This window comes from Mesocricetus auratus, unplaced genomic scaffold, assembly GCF_017639785.1.
Source record: "Mesocricetus auratus isolate SY011 unplaced genomic scaffold, BCM_Maur_2.0 Super-Scaffold_100007, whole genome shotgun sequence".
NCBI classification, from domain to species: Eukaryota; Metazoa; Chordata; class Mammalia; order Rodentia; family Cricetidae; genus Mesocricetus; species Mesocricetus auratus.
In genome coordinates this window covers 41,749,979-41,774,461 of record NW_024429191.1, presented here as the reverse complement: position 1 = coordinate 41,774,461, position 24,483 = coordinate 41,749,979, and the positions used below count along the sequence as shown (strand labels likewise).

At 49.5% G+C, this 24,483-nt stretch overlaps 1 protein-coding gene across 1 annotated transcript in view; it reads left to right on the top strand.

The window, feature by feature from the left end:
* Lrrc75a (leucine rich repeat containing 75A) overlaps window positions 1–24,483 on the top strand; it is a 41,145-nt gene that overhangs the window by 3,880 nt on the left and 12,782 nt on the right. The window contains exon 2 of the mRNA XM_005067628.4: window positions 22,476–22,604. Coding sequence (XP_005067685.1) covers window positions 22,476–22,604 — 129 coding nt within the window. The remainder of the gene's footprint in view (window positions 1–22,475; window positions 22,605–24,483) is intronic.

Genomic DNA, 24,483 nt, shown 5'->3' with positions numbered 1-24,483 from the left:
GTTGTGGTCATTTGGGCCTGTGGTGGGACAGTACATCATGGAGGGGGTGTGTGGCTGAGGAAGCTGCTCACCTCATAGTGGCTGGCAAGCAGAATTAGAGAGGAAAGGACCAGGGTTCCAAGACCTCCCACAAGTCCCCACTTCATAACTACCTCCCAAGAGCAACACGTTAGAGGCCCGTGGTCTTTGAAGACCCTTATCCAAACCCTAGCATCTACTTCCCTCAGGGAGTCCAGTTGGCTGGTTTACTGCTGGCATGGCATATCCCTAATAGGCAGAGCTGTTCCTCTGTTTTCCTGACTGAGCTCTGAGGACTTCAGTGTGCCCTGAATTCATGGCTCTAGGTGCTGCCCAGAATGGCAGGGCTGGCCTCCTACCACACCCACAGACACGAACAAGAAACAATCACATGGGCTCTAGGGTAGTACATTTATCCCTGAACCCAAGCGGAACTGGATAATGTCCAAGCACCTGTAGACTCCCCGTTGATTGGCAGGTCTCCTGCCCAAAGACAGAAAGATAAGCACCTTGACCTTTGAAGGTCATCTTCTCCCTCCCATATCCCTTGTAAGAGAATCTATGGGTGAGCCAGTGGGAAAGCCACCACACACTGCGCTGGCAGGTCCCCACTGTGACCTCCTATTCTTCCTCTACCTGGAATAAATCTCCTTGTTTACACATGCACTCTTAACCTTCAGCAGGCCACCTTCCTGAGCACGCCAGCCCATGCTATGGTTAGTACATCAGTACCACGATAGTGCAAGGTATTTAGTCATCCATAGCCCTTCCCCATGACCTCTGCTGTGTCAGACAAGGTCATATGCTTCCTGAGATTAGAGACCCATGGTACAGTATTAAAAAGCTGCAGGCTGCCGGGGTGGTGGCCCGCATCTTTAGTCCCAGCACTCGGGAGGCAGAGGCAGGTGGATCTCTGGAGGCCAGCCTGCTCTACAGAGCTAGTTCCAGGCAGCCAGGGCTATACAAAGAAACCCTGTCTTCAAAAAATAAAACCAGAAACGAAGAAAGGAAACCTGCAGGTCTGTGACAGTCCTTTGTAAGGCTTTGTGCTATAGAGGCATGTGCATATATAGACCGGCGACATGGTGTGTCCTCAGAAGGCACTTGGATGCCCCGTTTCAGCCCTGTTCCAGGCTGCCAATAAATCCTGTGCATTTACTTGTAGGTTTCTGGGCATTTCAGTTTTCAGGAAATACTAATGGCCACAGGCTTGACTGTGCCTGGCATCGTGCCAGGCTGAGGTGTTCTTGGAGAGAAGAGTGGCGTGGTGCCCAGCCTTGGCACCACAGGATCCCATTGGGCAGGTGTAGTCTGGGGCCTCTGCTGAGGTGGCAGACGGAGAGCAAAGCCTGCTGGGATAGTTGGGCCAACCCACTCCTGGCCGGCTCCTGCAGGCTTGCATGTATTCCCTGCACAAAGGAGCCTTCCTTTGTGAACTGTATGTATCTGTCTGGGCTGCCTGCAGGCATTTCCAGGGACCGAGGTAGAGGCTTCTGATGTCAGAGCCTGCTTTGTTGCTTTCCACAGCTGCCAGAGACACTGGCCAGGGACAGAGACCTCTGTAGTGGCCAAGCTAACCATAGTGCCTGTAGTAGGCTAGCTCTCTGACTTCATGATCTGGTGGGGCAAGGGAGGAGTTCATCCTTTTAGAACAAATGCCATCTTTTTGGAGATTGTCTGAAGCTGTTTTTAAATCCACTGTCTCTTCTGAGCTCTTGCTATGGCCCGGCCTCCACCTCTGATGTGCAGGGTGGTAAATTGATACTGCCCCTCCCCCCAGTATCATGACATTTGTGCGTATGCCTTCCTGGGACTGAAGTCATAGACTAGGTTCCTTGACACATGGTCAGGTTTCAGAAAATGCAGACTTGTTTGTTTTGGGTTTTTTCTTTTCTTTCTGTGGGGAGTTGGGGCAGCAGTGGCAGGATCTCATTATGTAGTCCAGGCTGGCCTGGAACTCCCTATGTAGACCAGGATGGCCTGGAGCTCACTGAGATCCACCAACGGATTAGTATCTTTACACTGTTCCCCCATCAGAATGCACAGAGGTGGGGTCAGCTAGAAGAGTTCCCTCCCCTAAGTAGAGATGTTCAGACAACCATATGACTCGCCTCCCCCGCCAGGAGCATCACTGAGAGTTTTATACAAGAAAACATGCAGGTGCACACAGGGGTATTCACAGATACATATATGTGCGTTTGCTGGTCCTTGCTATAGATCGTCCTGACCCTGTTTTTGCCAGTTATATTAGTCCTTCGGGCTACTAGAATAAAATGCCCCAGGCTGAATAGCTAATCAACAACTAGACTCCAGAGGTTGGAACCCGATTATGAAGGCACCAGCAGGTTCAGCTGTGGATCTGAGTGCCCTTGTGTGTGCAGGAGCAAAAGGCTGCTCTGGGGACTCTTTTTTTAAGGACGCTGATTCTAGGGCCCTTGTAACATTAGCGGGTCCTGAAAGCTCCAGCTGGGAGGTTAGGGCTTCACCATCTGCCTTTACAGGGGAGGAAACACGGCTGCCCAGACTCTTTCCTGCTCTGCCTCGTCCCCCTGCTAAGTACTGGAGGGGGAAGGGCCCAGTCATCGGACCTCACCATTACTCAGGGAGTTGAGTGTTCAGAATAAGGACGAGACCTTGGCATGCTGAACGGGGCGGGACCCTTCCGACAGTGCCTGCTCTTCTCCCCACCCCACCCATCCCGGCTCTGAGTGGTGCCCACGTGGCTCTCTGGGAGCATTTCCCAGCTTTGCTTTGCTTTCCTTTTTTTTTTTTTTTTTTTTTAACTTTTATTAGCTCAGACTCCTGGCTGCTGCAACCATATGGAGTTCCACCGACAGCTGCTGCTCAAGGGGATGTGGCATTTTGATGTTTCTAACTTTATCTTAACCAGGATAGACATAGGAGTCCAGCTGAGACTAGGGAGTACCCAAGTGTGTTTTCCTGAAGAGGCGGACTCACTTTGAGCCTGAGGCCCATGTGCAGTGGCTTGAACGTGACCTCCCAAACATCCTGTGTTACAAAGTTAACCCCCACATCCACAATGATAGGATATGGGGGAGGTGGCCTTTGGCAGGTAATTACGGTAAGATGAGGTCGTGAGGATGGAGCTCCTATGATGGGACTGGTGGCTTGAGCTGACCACAGACACATGCTTGCCCTGAGTCACAGTCCAGACTGGTACAACATAGTAAGAATACTTCTCCAGATGCCGTGTTGTGCTCTTGGGTATCTGACCTCCAGATCTTTGAGCTAAATGAAGCTGAAACTCTGTTTTGTATAAATTGCCAGCCTGGGACATTTTGTTACAGCGGCAGAGAGCAAGTAGAACAAGCTCACCTTCGGAGCTCCCCCTCTTGCTTCTCCGTGTACATCTCTGTCTCCCTGCCTCTCTGCTTTCTGCTTCTTGTGGCTTCCCTGTGAGTCTCTCCCTGACTTCCCTAGATAAAAAGCAGACTTTGAAAATGTCTCTTGGGACAAGATGTGGTGGCATATGCCTTTTATACCCGCACTGGGGAGGTGTAGAGAGGAGGATCGGAAGTTTAAGACCAGCTTGGACTACATGAACCTCTGTCTTAGAAAATAAAACTAAGCCAGGTGTGGTGGTGCACATCTTAGGCAGGTGGATCTCTGTGAGTTCAAGGCCAGCCAGGACTGTTACACAGAGAAACTCCATCTCCTTAGTCTGCCTGAGTTTGGCGGGCTTCCCTCTATAACCCTCCCACCCCTACACACAGCTGAGGATAGGCAGTGAAGCTATGAGAACTGGACAGTCTTGGAGGAGACAAGAAATGGACGTCTTGGCTCATTTCAGTTGTCTAGATGTAAGCACAGTGCTCTGGAGACCAGTCTGTGTGGGTTTCTAGTCCACAAACCATATTCATTCATTCATTCACTCATTCATTTAATCATTCTCTCTTTTTAAGTCAGGGTGTCTCATGTAGCCTGGGTCAGCTGGACTCTGTATAGAGCCAAAGATGATCTTGAATTTCTCATCCTCCTGTCTCCGTCTCCTGAGTGCCAGGATTACTGGCATGTGCCACTATACCCGGTTTTTGCTGTCCTGGGGATCCAACTCAGGGCCTCGTGTGTGCTAGGCAAGCACCCTACCAACTGTGACGCATCTCTAGTTCCTTTTTACTTCCTTACATAGTTGACTCGCGGGCTGGTTGGTTTGTTTGCTTTTGTTTTTGTTTTTTTATGCAGGGTCTATGCCACCATGCTCATTAAAAAAAAAACAACTGTGGCCTGGGCAGTGGTGGTACACGCATTTAATCCCAGCACTTGAGAGGCAGAGGCAGGTGAATCTCTGAATTTGAGGCCAGCCTGGTCTACAGAGAGAGTTCCAGGATACTCAGAGAAACCCTGTGTCAAAAAAGCAAAAACAGAAAGAAAGAACTTGTGGGATTAATATAGTGTTATTTGTATAGAAGGTTTTTAAATATACTATTTAAAAACACTATTCAGTCATTATGGAAAATAAGATAGTATAAATGAACAGAAAGGACAAGTGAATTAATGTATTAGCCGGTTGAGCACCTGTTCTTCAGGGGGCAGCTCCAGATACAGGGGGTGCAGTATGCAAACTGATGGGAAAGAACCCAGCAACAATTGTGCCCTGTTTCACAGAGGGTGACTGGGACCCAAGAGCTTCTGTCAGGCAGATTTGTCCAGCTAGGCAGCGTGGTTGCCTTAGCTGGGAATTGCCTATCTGGCCAGGGTGCTCATTCTGAAATGGATAAAGGAGCAGAACGGCCTCAGTGGCCGGTGGGCACTCAGAGTTATGTGTGGCTACGACTGAGAGTGTTCCAGGGGTCTACACAGGTGCACTGGCCTTTGAATGCTCCCCTCCTCTGTATGGGCTTTATGGATGGTCACAGATACTCTGGCCTAGCTGCAGGGGGCCAGGCCACCTGCCACTTTCTAATGAGGACTTTGTCTCACCTGTTCTGCTAGGCCCTCCCAGCTCCCCGGTGTCTGTACCTTCCTGCCCCCTAGCTCCTCTGAGCTGTGACTTCTCCCTACTCCACAGCTGATGTCTCTCTCCATGGAGCACCACCCACAGCCACGGACTGCCCATGGAGGTTCGTCAGACACCCCACTTCCACCAAGGGACACCAAGCAAGGGTTGGGACCTCAAAGGGAGAGGAGGAGGCCTGCATTCATATAACCTGGGAAGGTGGGGCCTGTGCCACCCCTCCCCCACAGGCTCTTCTAAAGTTTGTCTGTGCAGCTTGTGTCTCCTGGAGCTCTGGGCTTGAGCCTCAGGTTGTCTCCTGGGCAGGAGCAGAGCAGGATCCCCCCCGCCCCAGCCCCGTAAGTGCTGTGGGCAGGTACCTAACACTTAGAGCCAACAGCCTGAATTCCCACGCTGGACCTGTCCAGCCCAGCCCCTCTCCTGCCATGGTAATATACCTGGCAGTCTGTGTGTCGTGTCTCCCCCCACCCCCACGCCCACCCACCCACACCTGTTTTTACCCTCACTAGTATGTGCAAGAGCACAGAAAGCTGGGGCTACCGAGAATACATGGGAGAGCTTTCTAGTCCCCTGGCACCAGGTAGGAGCTGCCTCAGGGCACGTCTGATAGGTTTCTTACCCGCCTTGCCCCACTCGACTATGGCTCAGTCGACCCTTTCTCTCTCCCTGGAAGAAATGGATGGTGGATAAGAAAGGGCTCCCCAGCTCTGTGGGTGAGACATTTTGTAATAAGAGTTTAGATGTTTAGTGGAAATACAAGTGACCCTGTCACATGGAACTGAGCCAGGACTTGGTCTCCCAAGGTGCTGTCCTGGCGCTAATGATAGCTGGAGAAGCATTGGAAGCCTGTGTCTGTTCAAATGACTGATGCAGTATTTTTCCAGGCTACCTGTGTTGGGGCAAGTAACTTGGGTCCCTGCCTCACGAGCAGGGTATAGGAGCCCCTCCTAGATCACAGAAGGCCCCACCCTACTGTGGCAGGAGCAGGAGAGAGGTAAGAGCAGGGCAGACATCGAAAGAAGGGGAACACTGCTGTCTGGTCACGTTCTTTCTGGGTGACATTTTTGTAGAACATCGTTTCTTAATCTCAGGTATGCAAACAGTGAGGACTGGAGTGATGAACCGACGGCTCATTGCCTCCGTGGTAGAGCTCCCGGGAGCCCAGCAAAACCATGAACTTAGAGTATTAAAGCCGTTTGGTGAGTAAGGCCAGGTTCCCCGGCACCTGGGTTTCCTCCACAGGCAGCTTTCAGCCCCACTCAGGTAGCCGTGACCAGCATCCCCTTAGAATCAGCCTTGGTGGGGATGTAGGCGGTCAGATCTATATGAGCTGAGGCTGGTCAGGAGCCTCACTCCCCCACTAAATCCTTCAGCACAGCCTCTCAGATCACCCAAGAGTGCAATGGGAAAAGGGGTGCCCAGGGAAGGAACAGTGCGGTGAATGAGACAGCAGCCAGAGCGTGACTTAAACGTCTCAAGCAGTGTTTGCCATTGTCCTCTTGAATCTTCTAGGGCAGTGGTTCTCAACCCTCCTAATGCCGAAACCCTTTAATACAGCTCCTCATGTTGTGGTGACCTCCCCAGTCATAAAAGTATTTTGTTGCCACTTCATAACTGTAATTTTGCTGCTGTATGACATGAAACCCCCGTGAAAGGGTCATTCAATCCCAGATGGGGCGTGACCCACAGGTTAAGAACTACTGTTCTAGGAGGTCCAGTTCAACACTCCTACCTATTAAAAGAGCATCAGATAGAATCAGAAATACCCTGAGTGGATCTGGACTCCATCTGGGGCACCCAGGACACAAGCAAAGATAAGATGTCCATCCCTACTGAGCTCTCACAGACTACCAGGGCCCAGGGGTCCCCTTCCTCCTCCCCAGACTGCCTGCATTTCTTTCTCCCTTTAGCAGTTCTAAGGAACTTCAGTCTGGGTGTGCCCCATGCCCTGTACATAATCCCAGTTCCTCTAGACACTAATCCCAATGATTTAGTTTTGCTAAGTTGTGCCAGTCTTCTGAACTGCTACTGTGCCCAGCTGCAGACTTAAGTTGCCCATGTCCTCCTGGTGTTTCAGAGTAAACAAGCAATGGTGGGCAGCTTGCTTCCCCAGGATTTTCCGGTAAGCTGTAGACCCATCAACCCTCAGGAACACTGAGGGGGCCAGTGTGGGATATGGAAACTCAGACTCGAAACCATCCAGTTTACCTTTTCTAAGAATTCCTGCCTCTCAATGGCTTTCGCTGCTTGGAAATCAGCCCAGTCAAGTAGGGCAAGGATAATAGATTAGAAATGGTTTGGATGGAATGGGATGTTTCAAAGGGAAGTTGCTCCAAGAGAGGCAACTCTCAGGAATGGGACCACAGGAGGAAAGGGCCCTGGAAAGGAGGGAGAAAGCAGTGGAGTGGGATTTCAGACAATGAGAGAGAGAGAGAGAGAGAGAGAGAGAGAGAGAGAGAGGCTATCAGTCAAACCCAGGGCCTGACTCTTGCTAATTACACACACTACCACTGAATTTCACTTCCAGCTGCCAAAAGTTGTTCTAGAAAACTGTCAAAAGGCCAACCAACCAAGAAACCCGGAGGAGCCAGGACCAGGACCACCATCAGAACAGGTGTAGAACAGGCGTGGGAGCAGGTTCTGCCTGAGTTGTGCTTATGTTGGAAGACAGCCACCATGGGAAGTGCTGTGCACAGGGTCAGGGATGCTGGCTGGGAGCACTGGACTGCGGTCAGCTCTATGACTTTGGCCCTTCCCCCTCATCCATCTCGGCTTCACTCACTTCTTTCCTCCCTCCTAAGGTCCAAGGAAGTTGTGGACACACTCGGAAGCCTTCCAGAAGCCAGGCAAAGGTCCCTCCCATCCTCAGGGGACATGACTGTCTCCTCCCTGTAGCTTTGATAGCTCACTGCTTCCTTGCTGCTGCAGCAGTGTGGCAGTGGGCACTGGACCATCCACTGTCGGGAGGGAGCATCAGGGCTTGAGGAACAGGGCTGCTTGTGATGATTCTGCTGGGGAAGGGGAGGGTGTCTCCTGCTGAGAAGCACTCGGGAGGAGTACCTGTGACTTCTCAAGACCTCCCTCTGTTTCCACTGTGATGAGTGACAAAGAGCTGGGCTCCACTCAGACAGGGCCTCACTCTCAGCCAGCCAAGGGTCCTGGGGGATTCTGAGTCATCTCTGCCCAGAAGAAGAACAGCAAGAGACCTGAGTCCAAATACTGGAGATTTGGCCTTGGCTTTGGCCTTGCCTGTAATGTAGAGATTTAAAGTGATAATAACCCTTACTTCACTGTGGTGCAACTTTTATGTGTCCTCTTGGCTAGGCTATGACCCCCAGTTTGGTCAGCCATTAGTCTGAATGTGTCTGGAGGTGTTCTTAAATGTAAGGAATGTGGAAATCAGTAAACATGGCGTTTTAAAAAGAACATTGCCTTCCATAGCATGGATGGCCCGTGTTCAGTCGGTTGAAGTCCTACAAGAAAAGACACAGGCCCCTGAGAAAGAAAGATCCTGCCTCCACGAATCCCTTAGAAGCAAAAACACGACAGCTATGCCAGGTCTTGGGTAGGCCTCCAGCCTGTCCTGCTCCACAGATTTCAGCGTTGCCAGCCCCCACAATCACATGACCCAAGTCCTTAAAATAAACCAAGTTCCCTCTCCCTCCCCCTCCCCCTCCCCCTACACACACACACATACACACACACACATCTATTGGTTGTTTCTCTGGAGAACTCAGTCTAATATAAGTAACTCCCAAGGGCTGGTGGCCAAGAGAGGTGGAGTTGGACACGTTGGGGGCTCTGGGCTTCTACTGCCTCACTAAGAGAGTCGACCCTCTAGACCTCAGTTCCTCACTCTGAGAAATGGGCTGTTCCTGTGAAGTCTCCCTCATAAAGGAGCCAGAGGGTCCTCTAAGTCATCCCTCAGCCTTTCCTTGAATCCTTAGGTGATGGGACAATCTTTCATCTAAATGGACAGACTTTACCATGGGAAGGGATAATGGACTTGACCAGAAGGTATAAACAGCTGATTTTATTATTTCCCAGAGGAAATGCAAAATGCCAAGAATTCGGGGAATTCAGGAGCCTGGGGACTGCTGGGATTTCTGCCCCTGGCCTCATTGTCTACAGAATCACAGCTGTGCAAAAGGCTCTGGGAAAGAGAGACACTGGGGAATCAGTTGAGAGATGTACTGTGAATGCTACACCTGTCAGCAACAGGAGGGCAGCGGTGTAGCATACCCCGCCCCCCCCCATACACACACAGAAGGTCTGTTCTATCCTAGCACTGAAAGGGGAGAACCATGGGAGCCAGAATGTCTGAGAGGGGGCAGGGGGCAGGGGGCAGGGAGTTGTTGGATTCTCTGTGTTCTCTACTCCCTCCTGCTTCCTGCCACTGGGCCCTGTCCAAAGAGTGACTAAGGAACTAGCCCAGAACTGGGTCTCATGTCTGTCTTGATCCATGTCTACAGGAGCTGTGACCCCAGCAGGTATTAATCTAGTCCTCTGGTTTGGTTTTTTTGTTTGTTTGTTTGTCTGTTTGTTTTGTTTTGTTCTTTAAGAGGAAGCATCTTTTTACAGTTGTTATTACTGTAATTTCTTTATTTTATTTTATTTTGGTTTTACGAGACAGGGTTTCTCTGTATTGTTTTGGAGGCTGTCCTGAAACTCTCTCTGTAGACCAGGCTGGTCTCAAACTCACAGAGATCCACCTGCCTCTGCCTCCCGAGTGCTGGGATTAAAGGCGTGCGCCACCACCGCCCAGTCTTATTACTGTAGTTTCTTAGGTTACAGTTAAGTTATACCTGGCAGTTGTGGGGTATCTGTTTGTAGAGAGGGGCTTTTTTCTTTAAAAAGAAGTATCTATTTAAATTTAAAGGTATGAATGTTTTGCCTGCTGTATGTGTGTATACATGCATGGTACCCGTGGAGATCAGAAGAGGGTGACGGAGCCCTTGGGACTGGAATTAAGGACAGTTGTAAACCAAGATGGTGCTAGGAATCAAACCCAAGTCCTCTGCAAGAGCAACAAAGGTTCTTAGCCACCAGTCCATCTCTCCAGCCCCCAGAGCGTGTCCTTTTTTTCAACCTTTATTTTCTTGTGTGTGTATGTGTTTGGGTGCATGCGTGCCACAGTGAGTGTGGAGGTCAGAGGGTAGCATGAGTCAGTTCTCTCCTTCCACTGTGGAACTATGACAGGCTCACTGGTAAGCTCCTTTCCCTGCTGAGCCATCTGCTAACCCAGAGGATATCATTTTTAAAGACTTAAAATACAACTTGATGCCGGGTGTCGGTGGTGCATGCCTTTAATCCCAGCACTCGGGAGGCAGAGGCAGGCGGATTTCTGTGAGTTCCAGGACAACCTCCAAAACAATACAGAGAAACCCTGTCTCGAAAAACCAGAGAGAGAGAGAGAGAGAGAGAGAGAGGGAGAGGGAGAGGGAGAGGGAGAGGGAGAGGGAGAGGGAGAGGGAGAGGGAGAGGGAGAGGGAGAGGGAGAGGGAGAGGGAGAGAGAGAGAGAGAGAGAGAGAGAGAGGGAGAGAGAGGGAGAGAGAGGGAGGGGCTGGGTGGAACTCACAGAGATCCGCCTGCCTCTGCCTCCCGAGTGGTGGGATTAAAGGCGTGCGCCACCGTCGCCCGGCAATAAAAATATTTTTAATCTTACTTTTATTTGTGTGTGCCTGTGATGTGTATGCACATGTCACAGAGTGTGTGTGGAAGTCATAGAATAACTTTGGAGCCTATTATCTCCTTTCACTTTTACATGGGTTACTGGATTTGGATTCTGTCACCAGGCTCGCACAGCAAGCATCTTTACTCCCTGAGCCACCTTGCTGTCTCTTGTTTCTTTCTTGTCCTATCCGTTTTTAAGAGTCAAGGTCTTGTGTAGCCCAGGCTGTACTCAAACTCACTGTGTAACCAAAGCTAGTCCTGAACTCCGGAACTTGCCTCTGCCTTTGAAGCTGGGACTTGAATATGAGGCACCATTTCCGCCATGATACAGTGTTCTGTTGTGTCATGGTGTCTGTGGTACCACCACACAGCGGGAGTCGCTGTGCTCTGCTGTTATCTGCTGGGACCACTGTTGTGTTCCTGGTCCTCCGTTACAGAATCGTAATTGTGCAGTTTTTGCTTGCACTGAGATTTTCTCAATTAATATCCAGCATGCTGCAATGGAAAACCTAGGGTTTCCTTAAGCTCTTATTTATGTATTTCCTCTTTGGTTTTTTCAAAACGGACTTTCTCTGTGTAGTCCTGGCTGTCTTGGAACTAGCTTTATAGACAAAACTGTCCGGGAACTCAGAGATCTGCCTGCCTCTGCCTCCACTCTGCACCAATACCATCCAGCCTGGTTCCTTAAACTGTTAAGTTTAACTTACAATTTGATTCCTACCATGAATCTAATAAAGGTACACAGCTGCATCCAAGGGCAAAGAGGTAATAACTTAGGTAATTAAACTTCCTTAAAGATCTTTTTCTTCTGCAAATGCTGGAAATCAAACCCAAGTATTGGAACACTGACTGGGCGCACACTTTCCCTTAGATGTTCACCCCAACTCTCCCATATTTTTGAAGCCATTTCCTAAATTTAATGGATCCAGTTTTTTTTTAACATATTTGTATTTTTTTAGATCTGTATATTTTATGTGTGTGTTTGCCTGCATGTACACCATGTTAATGCAGTGTCCATGGAGGACAGAAGAGGGTATCAGATCCCCTGGAACTGAAGTTATAGACTATTGTGAGCCATCACATGGGTGCTGGGAATTGAACCCTGGTTCTCTGCAAGAACAGCCAGTGCTTTTAACCGTTGAGTCATCATTTCTCCAACTCCTCTACCCAGATTCTTAAATTTATCAGTACCCATCCTAACAAAGCAGAACTTTGCTAGGTCTCTAAGCCATTATTAAGTATCAGTAAATTCAGCTTTTAAATATGGTGACTGTAAAGTTTTCTCAACACATTTCAACATTGTCATAAATGTAACCAAATCTCCCTTCAGTGTTCTGCTTAAAATCTTAAGACCAAAAATCAGCTAGTCATTTTTTTTTACTTGTGTGTGTGTGTTGGGTGTTGTGTGAGGGCACACATGCTAGGCCCACATGTGTGAGTCCTTGAATTCTACCCCACATGTCTCTCCTCTCCTGCATTACAGGTCATCAGGCTTGGCATCAGGCATCCTTACACTCACTGAGCAGTCGTACCCGGCCCCTCTTTTCTATCCTTATTGGGTTGTTTTTGTTTGTTTGGGACATTTTCATATGTGTATTCAGTGTATTTTCATCACATTCCTCTCCCCTTCCCTTTTCTTCTCCGCGTCTCTGAATTACTTCTTCCTAACTGGCCCCTCCCCCTTCCTGCTTTCATGTCTAGGCATCCGTCCTCTGTATCTGTGTCCCGCCCACTTTAATGACGGTTGCTGGTGTGAACATTGGGAGGTGAGCAGGGACACCTCACCAGCGGCTACACCACTGAAGACAATGTCTCCCCCCCTCCTCTATCAACCATTAGTTACCTCCTGAGCCTCTGCCCCATTCATGCACAGCTGCTGTCACCTCACCGCTAAAACAAACTTGCGTCTGGAAGACAGTACTCCTCTCCATCCTCCAGCTCTTCCATTCTTTCCTCCCCACCTGCTGAGATGTCTCCTGAGCCTGGGGGGGGGCACTATCATCCTGTTTAGAGCTATGCACTCAGTAGTCACTTTTTCTCAGTGTTTTGAGTGTCCCCCTATTTTCAGTGGTTTCTAACCTGTGAGTCATAACCCCTTTGGGGTCAACTGACCCTTTCACAGGGGTCACTTAAGACCATTGGAAAACACAGAGATGTTCATTACAATTCATAACAGTAGCAAATTTACAGTTACGAAGCAGCAATGAAAATAATTTTATGGTTGGGGCTCACCACAGCATGAGGAACTGTAGTAAAGGGTTGCAGCATTAGGAACGTTGAGAACCACTGCCCTATTTAATTCTGGCCCTTTCTGGGTTAGGGATATCTTGGACCTGTATCTCAGACCTTTAGCTGAGGACAAGTCTAGCACTAGAGCTGTTGCTTTCTGAGCACCCACTTCCAGGATGTGTTCTCAGCTCCAGACTTCTAGAACAGTGCCTTATTTCCTTTCTGATCTTCTAACCTAACCCAACCCTGACAATCCTACCCCCACCTCCACCCCCTGACCCCATGGGATGGTTTAGCCACTAAATAAACTTCTTTGTGTTTCTCAATTCCTTCAACACTCATGCCCCATTCTTCCATCCCTCAGCGCTCTGGACTCTACCTCTTGCAACATCTTTGTGGATACTGGGATCATGTATGTTAGACCATGCTACTGATTGGACTCTCAGGGAGCCAGGGAATATCCCCAGAATATGCTTCCTGTGTGGTGAAATACTGCTGCAGACGTGCTAACCCATGAAGACGTTACCTCTGCTTACATTCTTATTGAATCCTGGGCTCAGTGACTTTTCTTTATTGTGGGAAAATATACATAATGCACTAGTTAGCTTCCCACTGAAACGAACACCTGAAGGAAGGGTTCCTCTGACAAAGAACTCCACGAGTTCCGGTCTGCACTCTCATCAGTGGAAGCAGGCTGATCACTGTGGGAGTACATAGTGAGGAAAAACCATTTACTTTCCGTCCAGAAGGTGAGATATCCCAGTGACCTGAGCACGTCCCACGAAGCCCCGCATCTTTAAGTTCCACCATGTGATAATAGTACCATGAGCTGGAACCAGAAGGACCCCGGTTCAATTCCCACGCACATGGTGCTCACAGCCATCTATAACTTCAGTTCCAGGGGGTCTTATGCCATTTTCTGACCTCCAAGGGTACCACTGCATGCATGTAGTCCACAGACATACAAGCAAAATATCCACACACATAAAATAATAAAATAAATCTTATAAAAGACGTTATTATTCATTATGTATATGGTGGTCTGCCTGCATGTATGCCTGCAGGCCCAAAGAGGGCACCAGACCTCATCACGGATGGTTGTGAGCCACCATGTGGTTGCTGGGAATTGAACTCAGGACCCCTGGAAGAGCAGTCAGTGCTCTTAATGGCTGAGCCATCTCTCTAGTCCAATAAAATACATTTTTATAAAAACATAAACACTAGGGCTGGAGAGATAGCTCAGAGGTTAAGAGTACAGACTGATCTTCCAAAAGTCCTGAGTTCAATTCCCAGCAACCACATGGTAGCTCACAACCATCTGTAATGAGATCTGGTGCCCTCTTTGGGCCTGCAGGCATACATGCAGGCAGAACACTGAACACATAATAAATAAATCTTTTTAAAAAAACATAAATACTAAACAAGTTTGCCTTCTGAATTTTTTGAGATAGAATCTCACTATGTAAACCAGGCTAGACTCAGACTCAGAGATCTGCCAGCGTCTGCCTCCCAAGCACTGGGATTTAAGGTATGCGCCTCCACACTTGGCCTCCATGTCTTTCTGTATGAACTGGGGGAGAAGGAAGCGGAATGCTAAGCAGTGCCAGCCTTCATGGCTCTCACTAATCTCAGCTGGTGTCAGCAGTGTCACAGGAGTCCCCTTTCACCTGTTGAAGCCTGAAGGGCCACCATTGTCTCAAGCCACTGTGCTAGGTTCCTAAGTGTGTTGGAACAAATTGCCACCAACTGGGTGGCTGGAACAACAGAGTTTTGTTCTTTCCTCCCTTCAGCCTCAAGGTGTTATCACCACATCCTTCCCGGCTCTGCCTCTGCTTCTGTCTACTCTGAGGACACTTGGGTTGCATTTGGGGAAACCTGGAGTCCTTAATCTCATCTACACAGACCTTTCTCTACAAATGAGGTCACCGTCACAGGTTCTGGGTGCAACATCAGGAGGGTGTCCTGGGAAGGGAGGGCACAGTGCAGCCCTTTTCGTCCATGTATCCGTATGTGTTTCTCACATTGATGTGCGCCTATATCCCAATTTCCCTCCCTTCCCCGTACACCGTAAAGCTACCCTTCCTCCCAGGGTACCATTATCTTCCTAGGAACCTCCCCTCAGGCTCTTCAGCTCCAAGCTGTCCTGGTTGCTCTCCCTGGAGGCTTCCTGGAGCTGTGTTTCCTAACAGCACCTGACACTTCCCTCCCGTCCCCCGGGATTCCCCTGGAAGGAGAGTCACTCGGAAGGAGATAGTTCAGGCATCAGCTGTACCCGGGTGTTTCCCTGGTGGGTCCCCTCCCTTGAGAAAAGCTGCCTGGGTGCCTCTGAGCCTGGAGGAGAGGCTGACTAGCTGCTTCCTGTTTACCCTCTGGACATTAATTAATTTCCTTCTGCGCTGGGGTGCCCCCCCCACACTGTGCTTGGTCACAAGCTCATTAGCAGCTTTGCACTCAGGCTGCGGCAATGTCCTAATGGCATCTGGGCTGCTGTCTACCATTCCAGTTAGTATTCAGAGCTACAGCCTCCCTCCTCTCCCCACTGTGTTGATGCGGAAACTGTGGAGTCATGCCTGGAGGAGAGAGGCAGACGCTAGTTTATTCCCTACGGGGCAGGTCTTTGAAAGAAAAGGGGGAGTTGGGGTTTAAAATAGAAAGTGCCCAGCAGTCGCCTCTCTGGCTTCCCCTGCAGCATTCCCTTCACCCTTCAAACACCTTAATAGACATCCCCTCTCCAAGAAAAAAAAGAGGACCAACAATGAGAACCCTGCAAATGGACAGCTGGAGAAAAAGCCCTGTAGGCATCATGGAGCTGGTTCTAGAAGGGATGCAAGCTTCCTGAAGAAAGATCCGAAGCCCCTTTCTCCCTCAGCCTGAGGGCTTTACCAACCACAGGTCAGAGATTGGCCTGAGAGTGATGATTTGGGGGTCCCTTTCATGCCTTCTCCCGTCCCTTTCATGCCTGTCTGCATCCTTGTAGAGAGAGCAGCTCCAAGTCCACAGGCTGGAAGAGAATGACTGGGGAGGTACATGACTACAGTGCTGAAAATGCCCTCCAGGCACGTTGTAAGTCCAGGGACCCAGCCTATTTTGCACTCATTGATGAGATCTGAGTTGTTCCTTTACCATGTCAGAGTCACAATAACCAATGCCTAGCCAGCCAGAACTGAATTCAGCTCCCAACCCAGGAGAAGGCCATTCTTAGGCTCTCAGGTGTCCCCAGATATCACCTTCAGGACTGAGCAAGTGGGGTGGGGAAGGAAATAGGATAACTACCAGGGAACCTGAGCCTCATCTCTGAAATTGAACTGTGGAATGCCAGAAAAAGAACTTGGTGGGAAGGGACAAAAGAGACTAAGATGGGTGGGGACACAAAATGAGATGATTAGTGCGCAAAGGGAGAATCACGGAGAACTGAAATGCTAGCTGACTGCATCCTTCCCAGCAATGGTGAATGTGGCAATGGGGCCACCAAACGTGAGCTCAGGGGTGTGGGAGGCACTGAGACCACGGATTACTGAAAATTATCCACGAAAGAGAAACAAAGGCATTGAGAACCAGCATCAGTTTGCTGTAGAGGGCAGAAGCTGAAAAAAACTGTAAACAGAAAGATCCCAGGCTTTCTCTGACAGTGATTGGAGGAGATATATTCACCACTGGAAACACAGTAGAAAAATAAATAAATAACAGCCAATCAAGCACACCTTCATCCCAGCTGCTTAAGAAGCTGAGGCAGGGCCGGGCGGTGGTGGCACACGCCTTTAATCCCAGCACTCGGGAGGCAGAAGCAGGCGGATCTCTGTGAGTTCGAGGCCAGGCTGGACCGACAGCCTCCAAAACAATACAGAGAAACCCTGTCTCGAAAAACCAAAAAAAAAAAAAAAAAAAAAAGAAGAAGCTGAGGCAGGAGGATCACTTAAGCCCAGGAGTTTAGGTCTAGTGGAGACAGCATGGTAAGGTAAGGTCTTGACTCTTAAGGGAAAACAATTTTTTGTTGTTTTGTTTTTTTTTGAGACAGGGTTTCTCTGCATAACAGCCCTGGCTGATCCTGGAACTGGCTCTGTAGATCAGGCTGGCTTCGAACTTACAGAGATTCACGGGCCTCTGCCTCCCGAGTGCTGGGATAAAAGGCATGTACCACCATAGCCCATCAGGAAAACTAAAATTTAACAACCAAGTGTAATAAGTAGGGATTGGAAAAGCCAAGTGTGTATGTACTTTCTTCTTCCTGCCTCAAGATAGTGTGTATGTTTGCCGGCTCCGGTCTTGCTTTCTTTATTCAAATGTTGACAAACCATATGTGTTATAAAACTTACTAGTTTAACTTCTGTAGTGTTTCACTGTGGTGCTGACGATGACGCTAGGACCTTAGCGTGCCAGGCAAGCATCTGCTAAGCCTCAGCCCAACCCCTCTCAAGTGTAAACTTCATTCAGACTATGCAGCCAGTCTCCAGAACTCATGTTGCAAAACTGAAACTCAACATCTGTGGATCAGCAGTCCCACAATCCCCTGCCCTGTTCCCGGGCAACCACTGTTGTGTTGTTGCTGCGTGTTAACTACTGTAGGGGCCACGCATAGGTGGATCATACAGGATTTACCCTTCCATCACCAGCTTATTGCATTAAAATGAATGCTCCCTTTTCTCTGTTGTGAACGTAAGTGTGCAGTTTCTCTCTGAGACCCTGCCTTCAGCTCTCCTGGCTGGATCTTGTGATAATCCTGTATTTAATGTTTGAGAAACTGCCATACCATTCTCTGCAGTGACCACACCAGCTCACATGCCTACCAGCAATGCACAAATGTTCCGGCTTCTCTCCCTCTTCCCAGTGCTTGTCATTTCCAGGGGGCCTTATGGAGAGCAGGGCCTCTGGGATGTAAGGACTAGATCAGGCCAAAGAAGACAAGTCAGTTTCTATTGAGAACAGAACTGAGTGACAGTGGGATTGGGGGGGACGGGGCTGAGAAGCTGTGGAACAGTAGAGGTAGTTGGAGAGTTAGGGGAAATTTTCTAGAAATGTGGGGTCATCATGAGTGGATGCTAACTTGATGACTGAGAGGGTGTCATGACAATACCAACTAAGTTATTGGCCTCCCAGAAAACACAGCTGTGGTTTGGTGTCCAAGACAAACCTATGGGATCCTGGTGTTGGAAAAGCAGTTGGAGAAACAAAACTTCAGCAGCCTCAGGTGTCTTCATTACAGACTATTCAAGTACCTGACATTTTGAAGTTTCTGTTGAGCCTAATGGTCTTCAGGTGTGACTTCGACATAAAGAAATTTTCATATTCTGTGTCGAGAAAGAACCCTTCTGCCTCCTCTGAGGGGAATGGCCCTGGGCAACTGAGCGTAAGATACAGAATGAAGATACCGGTCTCAGTGGGCAGGAGGCAAGAAGCAATGGCGAGTGTGCAAGCCCAGTGCAAAGTTCTGGGTGCCTGCGCGTGCGAACCAGAGTATACAGCACCAGATTTTATCAGCATGTTATTTTCACATTTAAAGTAACAATATTATAATTGTAGAAGCTGGGGAGGTAGCTTGGTAAAAAACACTTGCCCTGTAGGCATTCAGGTCCCCAGAAACCCACTGTCTTAGTCAGTTTCCCATCTTCATGACAAAACACCATGTTGAAGACAAGTCATAAATAGAGCATTTAGTTTGGAATTCACAGTTCCAGAGGGCTAGAGTCCATGACCATCATGGTAGGGAGTATGGCAGCAGTCAGACAGGCATGGCTCTGGAGCAGTAGCTGAGAGCTTATATACTGATCTGTATGAACCAGGCAGAGAGAGCTAACTAGGTATGTATTGCCTGGGCTTTAGAAACCTCAAAACCTTTAATCCAGCACTCGGGAGGCAGAGGCAGGCGGATCTCTGTGAGTTCGAGACCAGCCTGGACTACCAAGCGAGTTCCAGGACAGCCTCCAAAGCCACAGAGAAACCCTGTCTCGAAAAACAAAACAACAAAAAAAGGACAATGTTTCTAGAATGATATATAATTACAGCCAGAAAGTAGATAGATGATTGTCCTGTGCCTGAGAGGACAGAATTGGGAATGGGGTAGTGGTTACAGAGTTTCTTGCTAATGAAAATGTCCTAAAATCTATTGTGATTGCACAAAGCTTTGCACATGTTAAAAACCACTGGATTTCAGACTTCCTTTTTTTTATTTTTTGTGTGCTGAAGATTGGACCCAGGACCCCACACATGCAGAGCATATGATCTCCCAGTAACTAACTATGCCCCAGCCTCCGACTCTGACCGGTAGATGAGTAAACTGTATATGGGTTACATCTCAACAAAGCTGGTTTTTTATATTTTAAAAAATTGATAACAAACCCAATCTCGAAAAACCAAAAAACACCAAAAAAAAAAATGCTAGCAACTGTACATGTGAGAGAAATAGGTTTTTGCAAGAATTTTCTAAAGGAGAATAAAGGCGTAAGAAGAGGGACTGTTTCCTCTTGGGAGTGTCTGGTGCCTTGCTTCCTACCAACAGCTGGTTTCCAGGGTGGCAGCTGCTGTGGTCAGGCTGTCACAGCAGGTGTTTTGGAGCTGGGATCTATACAGAAAACTCAGTGTAACTCACATTATGTGACTGGAAGAGGCCCTTGAAGGGCCTTGGATTTATTTCTCAAGGATCTCAGGCTCCTCCCGAGGTCTTTGAAAGTTCTAACTTCCTGTATAAATCTATACTTGTCCTTTGGAAGCCCATAGCCTTGGCCCTAGTCCCATTGCAAAATGTCCCCAAACCTGCTTATCTGAGCCCATGTCATGTGGGCCCCACCTCCTTGAGATGCCCTGTGTGCCTGCCACCTCTAGGCACAGCATTTCAAGTCAGGAACCATTTAGTGGCTTGGGGCTAGCCTAGCTACACCCTCCTAGCAGAACTCCTACCCGCAGTGACTCAGTGCCTGCTGCTGGATAATACTCCCCAGACTTTCTGGTGAGCAGCCATCTGTGCACACAGTTCCTAGAGATGTGCTGTTTAGAGCCCCCCTGAGGAAGATTCCCCCTGGGTGCCTCGTTGTTGCAAGGCAGACCCACCCCTCCAAGGCTAGCACCCGTAAGGACCATGTCTGCATTTGCTTCCCATTCCCTCACGCTGCACTGGTACCCTCATGCCTACCGTCAGGGGAGCTGGTTTCCCCAGGGCTGTGGGCCAAGCCGCAGTCACATGGGATACCCTGAGGGGCTAGTTAGCTCCTCTCTCTCATATCCAGTTTATGGACCATGACACAAAAGTCCCCAATGAGCTGACTTAGAGGGAAAGACACAGGGAAGAGACCCAGATGCTGGGGTATGTCCTGAAGTTGCACAAGTGTCCTTGAACACAGTTGCAGCTGGAAATCAAGGACGCCATAAAGGACAGCCACCTTAGACCTTTGGGAGCTCCACCCCAACTGGAATTCTTCAGGAAGGTGTTACCTTGTAACTCAGTTACTCAATCCCCCACCCCTAGTGGGGGCGTCCTCCTCCTGCCGTAGAGATGACTACTGACAGCCATGGGGCTCTCGAGTTGAAGGGTAGAGGAATTAACTAAGAGGAGGCCCCTGAGGGGATCAGGCCTGCCCAGTCTCTGGATTAGCCCATGGTATTTCTTGGTCTTCCCAAGAATATGATGGCCTCATGTGGCCTGGAATTTGGGGGACTTGCAGAGATAGGGCCCGGTGTGGCTACATGGAGGGCAGCAAGCCCACCAATTTCCCACGTTTCCTACTCCTTGGCTGTAGTTTGTTTATTCATTTGTTTGAGACCAAGAGCTGCTCTGCCTTCTTCCTGTCCCCCAGTACCACCTGCTGACCCCAGGACCTTGGTACACAGTTTGACAACTTTTGTATTTGATCTGACCATTTCATAGTCAGGGAAAAACAAAACAAAACCACATCCCAAGGGTGGGGTCTCTTGCTAAATATGCCAAGGAGTCTACAGGGGCTTTTGAACATTAGGTGTGAATCACCCCAAGGACAGATGTACATGGGTGAGGGACAGAGACTAGCATTAAGTCAGTAGCAAAAGAGGAGCAGGACGGATGAAAAGAGAACCCTTAGCTGGGCGTGGCCCGTATTCCCAATAGTTGGGAAGCTGAGGCAAGGAGTGCAAGTTTGAAGCCAGCCTGAGCTACACAGAAAGGGAGAGGAAGGGAAAGAAAAGAAAGACCCCCCCCCATAGCCCTGACTTCCTTCCCTGAGCTATGAGTCTAGCCTGTAGCTCTGGGAATCACCACCATGCTGCCCCCCTTCCTTCGGCCGTCCTGTCCCCAAGAAGGGAGCCTTGACCTGTAAACAGAAGTCTGGCTAGGAAGCTGAATGTTAGGCTAAGGCCCTTTGGCCACATGGCCTTTGGATGCCCTTGGAATTGAGGCCCTCCCAGCTTCCTTACTCCCCAGTCAGGGTAGGGGTGTGTCTTCCTCATTCCTGGGTGATAGTCCCAGAGTTCTGCACAGCCCAACACACCCTCCTGACCACAGGGCCAACACGGAATGGATATGCCAAGGTTCCTGTCCTGCCCTGACTCCTGTATTTTCTGAGGAGTTATAATTGCTTTCGGCACATCCTCAGATGGGTCTATGGGCCAAGGGAGCTGCATGGTGTGGTAGGGAAGGAATGAAGAGCAAGTGGGGTCAGGAGAGGATTTGGGGGGAACACAGGGGACACTGGTCCCTGCCGGAAGCCTTGCCTGTGCTGCTTAGTTTAGTTTCCCTCATCAATTTCTGATGCCAGGGTCACTGTCTCCATTTTACAGAGAGGGCAAGGGGCTTGGAGCTGTTAGGTAGATGACCCAAGGGGCTGCAGCCAGAGGACAGAGGCCAAGTGTCACAGTTGCCAGCCAGCTTTCAGAAGGCCCTGTACTCAACCACATGACACCTTGTGTCACTGGGGGATAGACAGTGAACATACCCCATAGAACTCAGCTTACCTCTAAGGCTGGCGCCTGCCCAGTAGAAGACAGAGCTCTCCAAACTGGCCCTTAACTAGAGTGGGGACTGAGACCTGGTTCACACACCCCCAAAAAATATCAACATTGTAGGAAGTCAACCTCTATTTCTTCCTCTGCAGATCCAGATTATTGATTTGCTGCCCCCTCCCTTATAGGCATGTCTAAGATCACAGGCACAGGGAAGGTGTCTGGAGAAGTTTAGACTACCCCACCAAATGACAAGAAGGCCCTCTCCAGGGCTCGGCCAGTTATCCCACCTCCTTCTCAAAGCCTAGCAACTTTTAGAGCCTAATCAAACACTCCCAGGTAGACCATGCCTGTTCAGTTACCTCTGTCAGCTCAGCACGCTCAAGCTTGGGAGAGGGCTGGACTGGCCTGTACCTGGTGTTGTGTAAGAATCCTAGGAAGTCCAACAGCCCAGAACAGCACAAACAGGGTTCCTGGATCCCACCGCTCTCCACACTCCAGCAATCCTTGAGCCCTGGTGGAAGTTCTGCAGATGAAGTGTAGTGCCTCCTGTGGGTGTATCTTCCTCACCCATCCTAAAGTTAATGGCCAAGACACCTATAGTAAAAGGTTCCCAAGACAAAAATGCTGTAGGTAAGTTGGCTGGCTCTTGACCTCTGGTGTTCTCTTCTCTTTCAGGACCTGGGCATGGAGTCAACCTCCTTGGATGATGTGCTGTACCGATACGCCAGCTTCCGGAACTTGGTGGACCCCATCACACATGACCTCATCATCAGCCTGGCACGATACATCCACTGCCCCAAGCCGGTAGGCAGTTGTGGTCTGAAGCAGCCAAGTCCTGTGGTGTGCGGTGGACCCCTTTCTAGACGGCACAGACTGACCATGGTTGCCTAGGGAGTTGGAGCTCTGCTAAGGGGAAAAGAGACATCCGGGGTTGACCCCATCTGTGGCTTCCTATGGGATCTTCTCTCTAGCTCCTGGAGCTGCCTAGTGAGTGCCAAGATCTAGAGAGAATGGGAACAGGCAGAGTCAACAGAAGACAGGAAAGGAGCTATGAGTCAAATAGGAGACAGTAAGCAAAGCCAGTCTTGAAGGTTGGTGGACCGGGAGAGGAGCTAGTTGGTGCCAAGAGCCACCAGGGAGCGGAAGTAGCTGAAGCTAGAACCCTGGGGACCAGGAAAGTACTAGAAACAGGCCTCTGAGGAAGTCCTGCAGTTGACCTACCCCTGTCTTTTCTAGAATAGAAAGTGAATTGCCTAAAGGTGAGAAGAGCGACAGGTAATAGAGCTCTCAAGAATAAACGAATAGGTGAAATATTATATTCATGCCCATTTGAGAGTTGAGGAAAACAGGTACTGAAGTGTGTTGTGCCTTTCATGAGGATTGCAGAAGTGATTAGGTCCACTCTGCAAACCTGAGGCTGGGTTAAGACAGGAAGTTCTAACTGCATCACCTGGCCCAACGACACAGGACCAGGCTAGGTCAGAAGAAACCTAGCACTCCTTCCCTTCAGCCTAGTGGGGCTGGGGGTCATATCAGTCAGTGTTACTCAGCGCAGGCTGCTACACAAGGTATCCATGGCCTGAGAACTTCTAGACAAGAATTCATTCCTCATGTCTGACTGGAAGTGCAAGGTTGGAGTGTCTGATGGGAGCCTTCTCCATCTCAGATTGTTGCCTTCACCTGTGCCCTGCCTGGCATGGTGGAAAGAGGTTCTCTAGACCCCTCTTAGAACAGCTCTGACAAGGGCTCCACCCTCACAGCCGGGTCATCTCCGGAAGACCCCACCTTCCGACAGGTGAAGCGGGGTGGAGCACAAGCCCTCATCGTACTGCATGGTGTGACCTTTCCCACATCACTTGATTTCCAGAATTTCATTTTCTCCAACCCCAAAATGGGCATCAAAACCATGTCCCTCCTCCTGAGAGCTAAATGAGACAGCTCATCAGAGGCGCCTGCGTGGGCCTTGTTCCTGTGGTCACCTGTGTACAGAAGCTGGCCTGTGGCACTAGTAGGGCAGTGTAGGAAACAGCAGCAGATAAGACATGGTCCCCACAGGCCAGGGCTTAGAAATCAGCAGGGCTGCCCTCTGATCAGGATTTCCAAAGCAGCAGAATGGGCCCAGCTCTGCTGGGGGTCAAGGACCAGCCTTGAATGCTCCAGGACCAAGGTGTGGGTAAGACGGAGATGGAAAGAACATCCACCTGGAAAGAAGGCAGCCCCACCCGAGCCACCTGTGCTAACTTGGGGCCCATTGGGACTCCCTTTCATGGGTCTTTGTATCTGACACTCTCCTAGCTGCTCAGCTTGTGACCTAGATGTGTAGACAGAGGTCTCAAGACCGCCAGCTATTATGGGAGTCTGTTTACATCATGGTGGAAGGCTAGAACTAGGGACTAGACCGTCATCTTCAGAGACCCCTAGTGACCTTCTACCAACTAGAGCCCATCTCCTAAAAGTTCCACAACCAAAATAATCCCACCAGCTGGGAAAAGGGAATTCAAAACATGAGCCTGGGTGGTGGGTGGCCATTTGGGATTCAAACCAAGCACCTGCAGTGACTTAGCCCCTCCCACTGACTCCTCTCTTAAAGTTCTGTCTCCCAGTGGCAGCAAGCGGAGGACAGAGCCTTTAATGCATGGCCCTTTGTGGGCATGTAAGATCTAAATTATTCCACATTTACTTG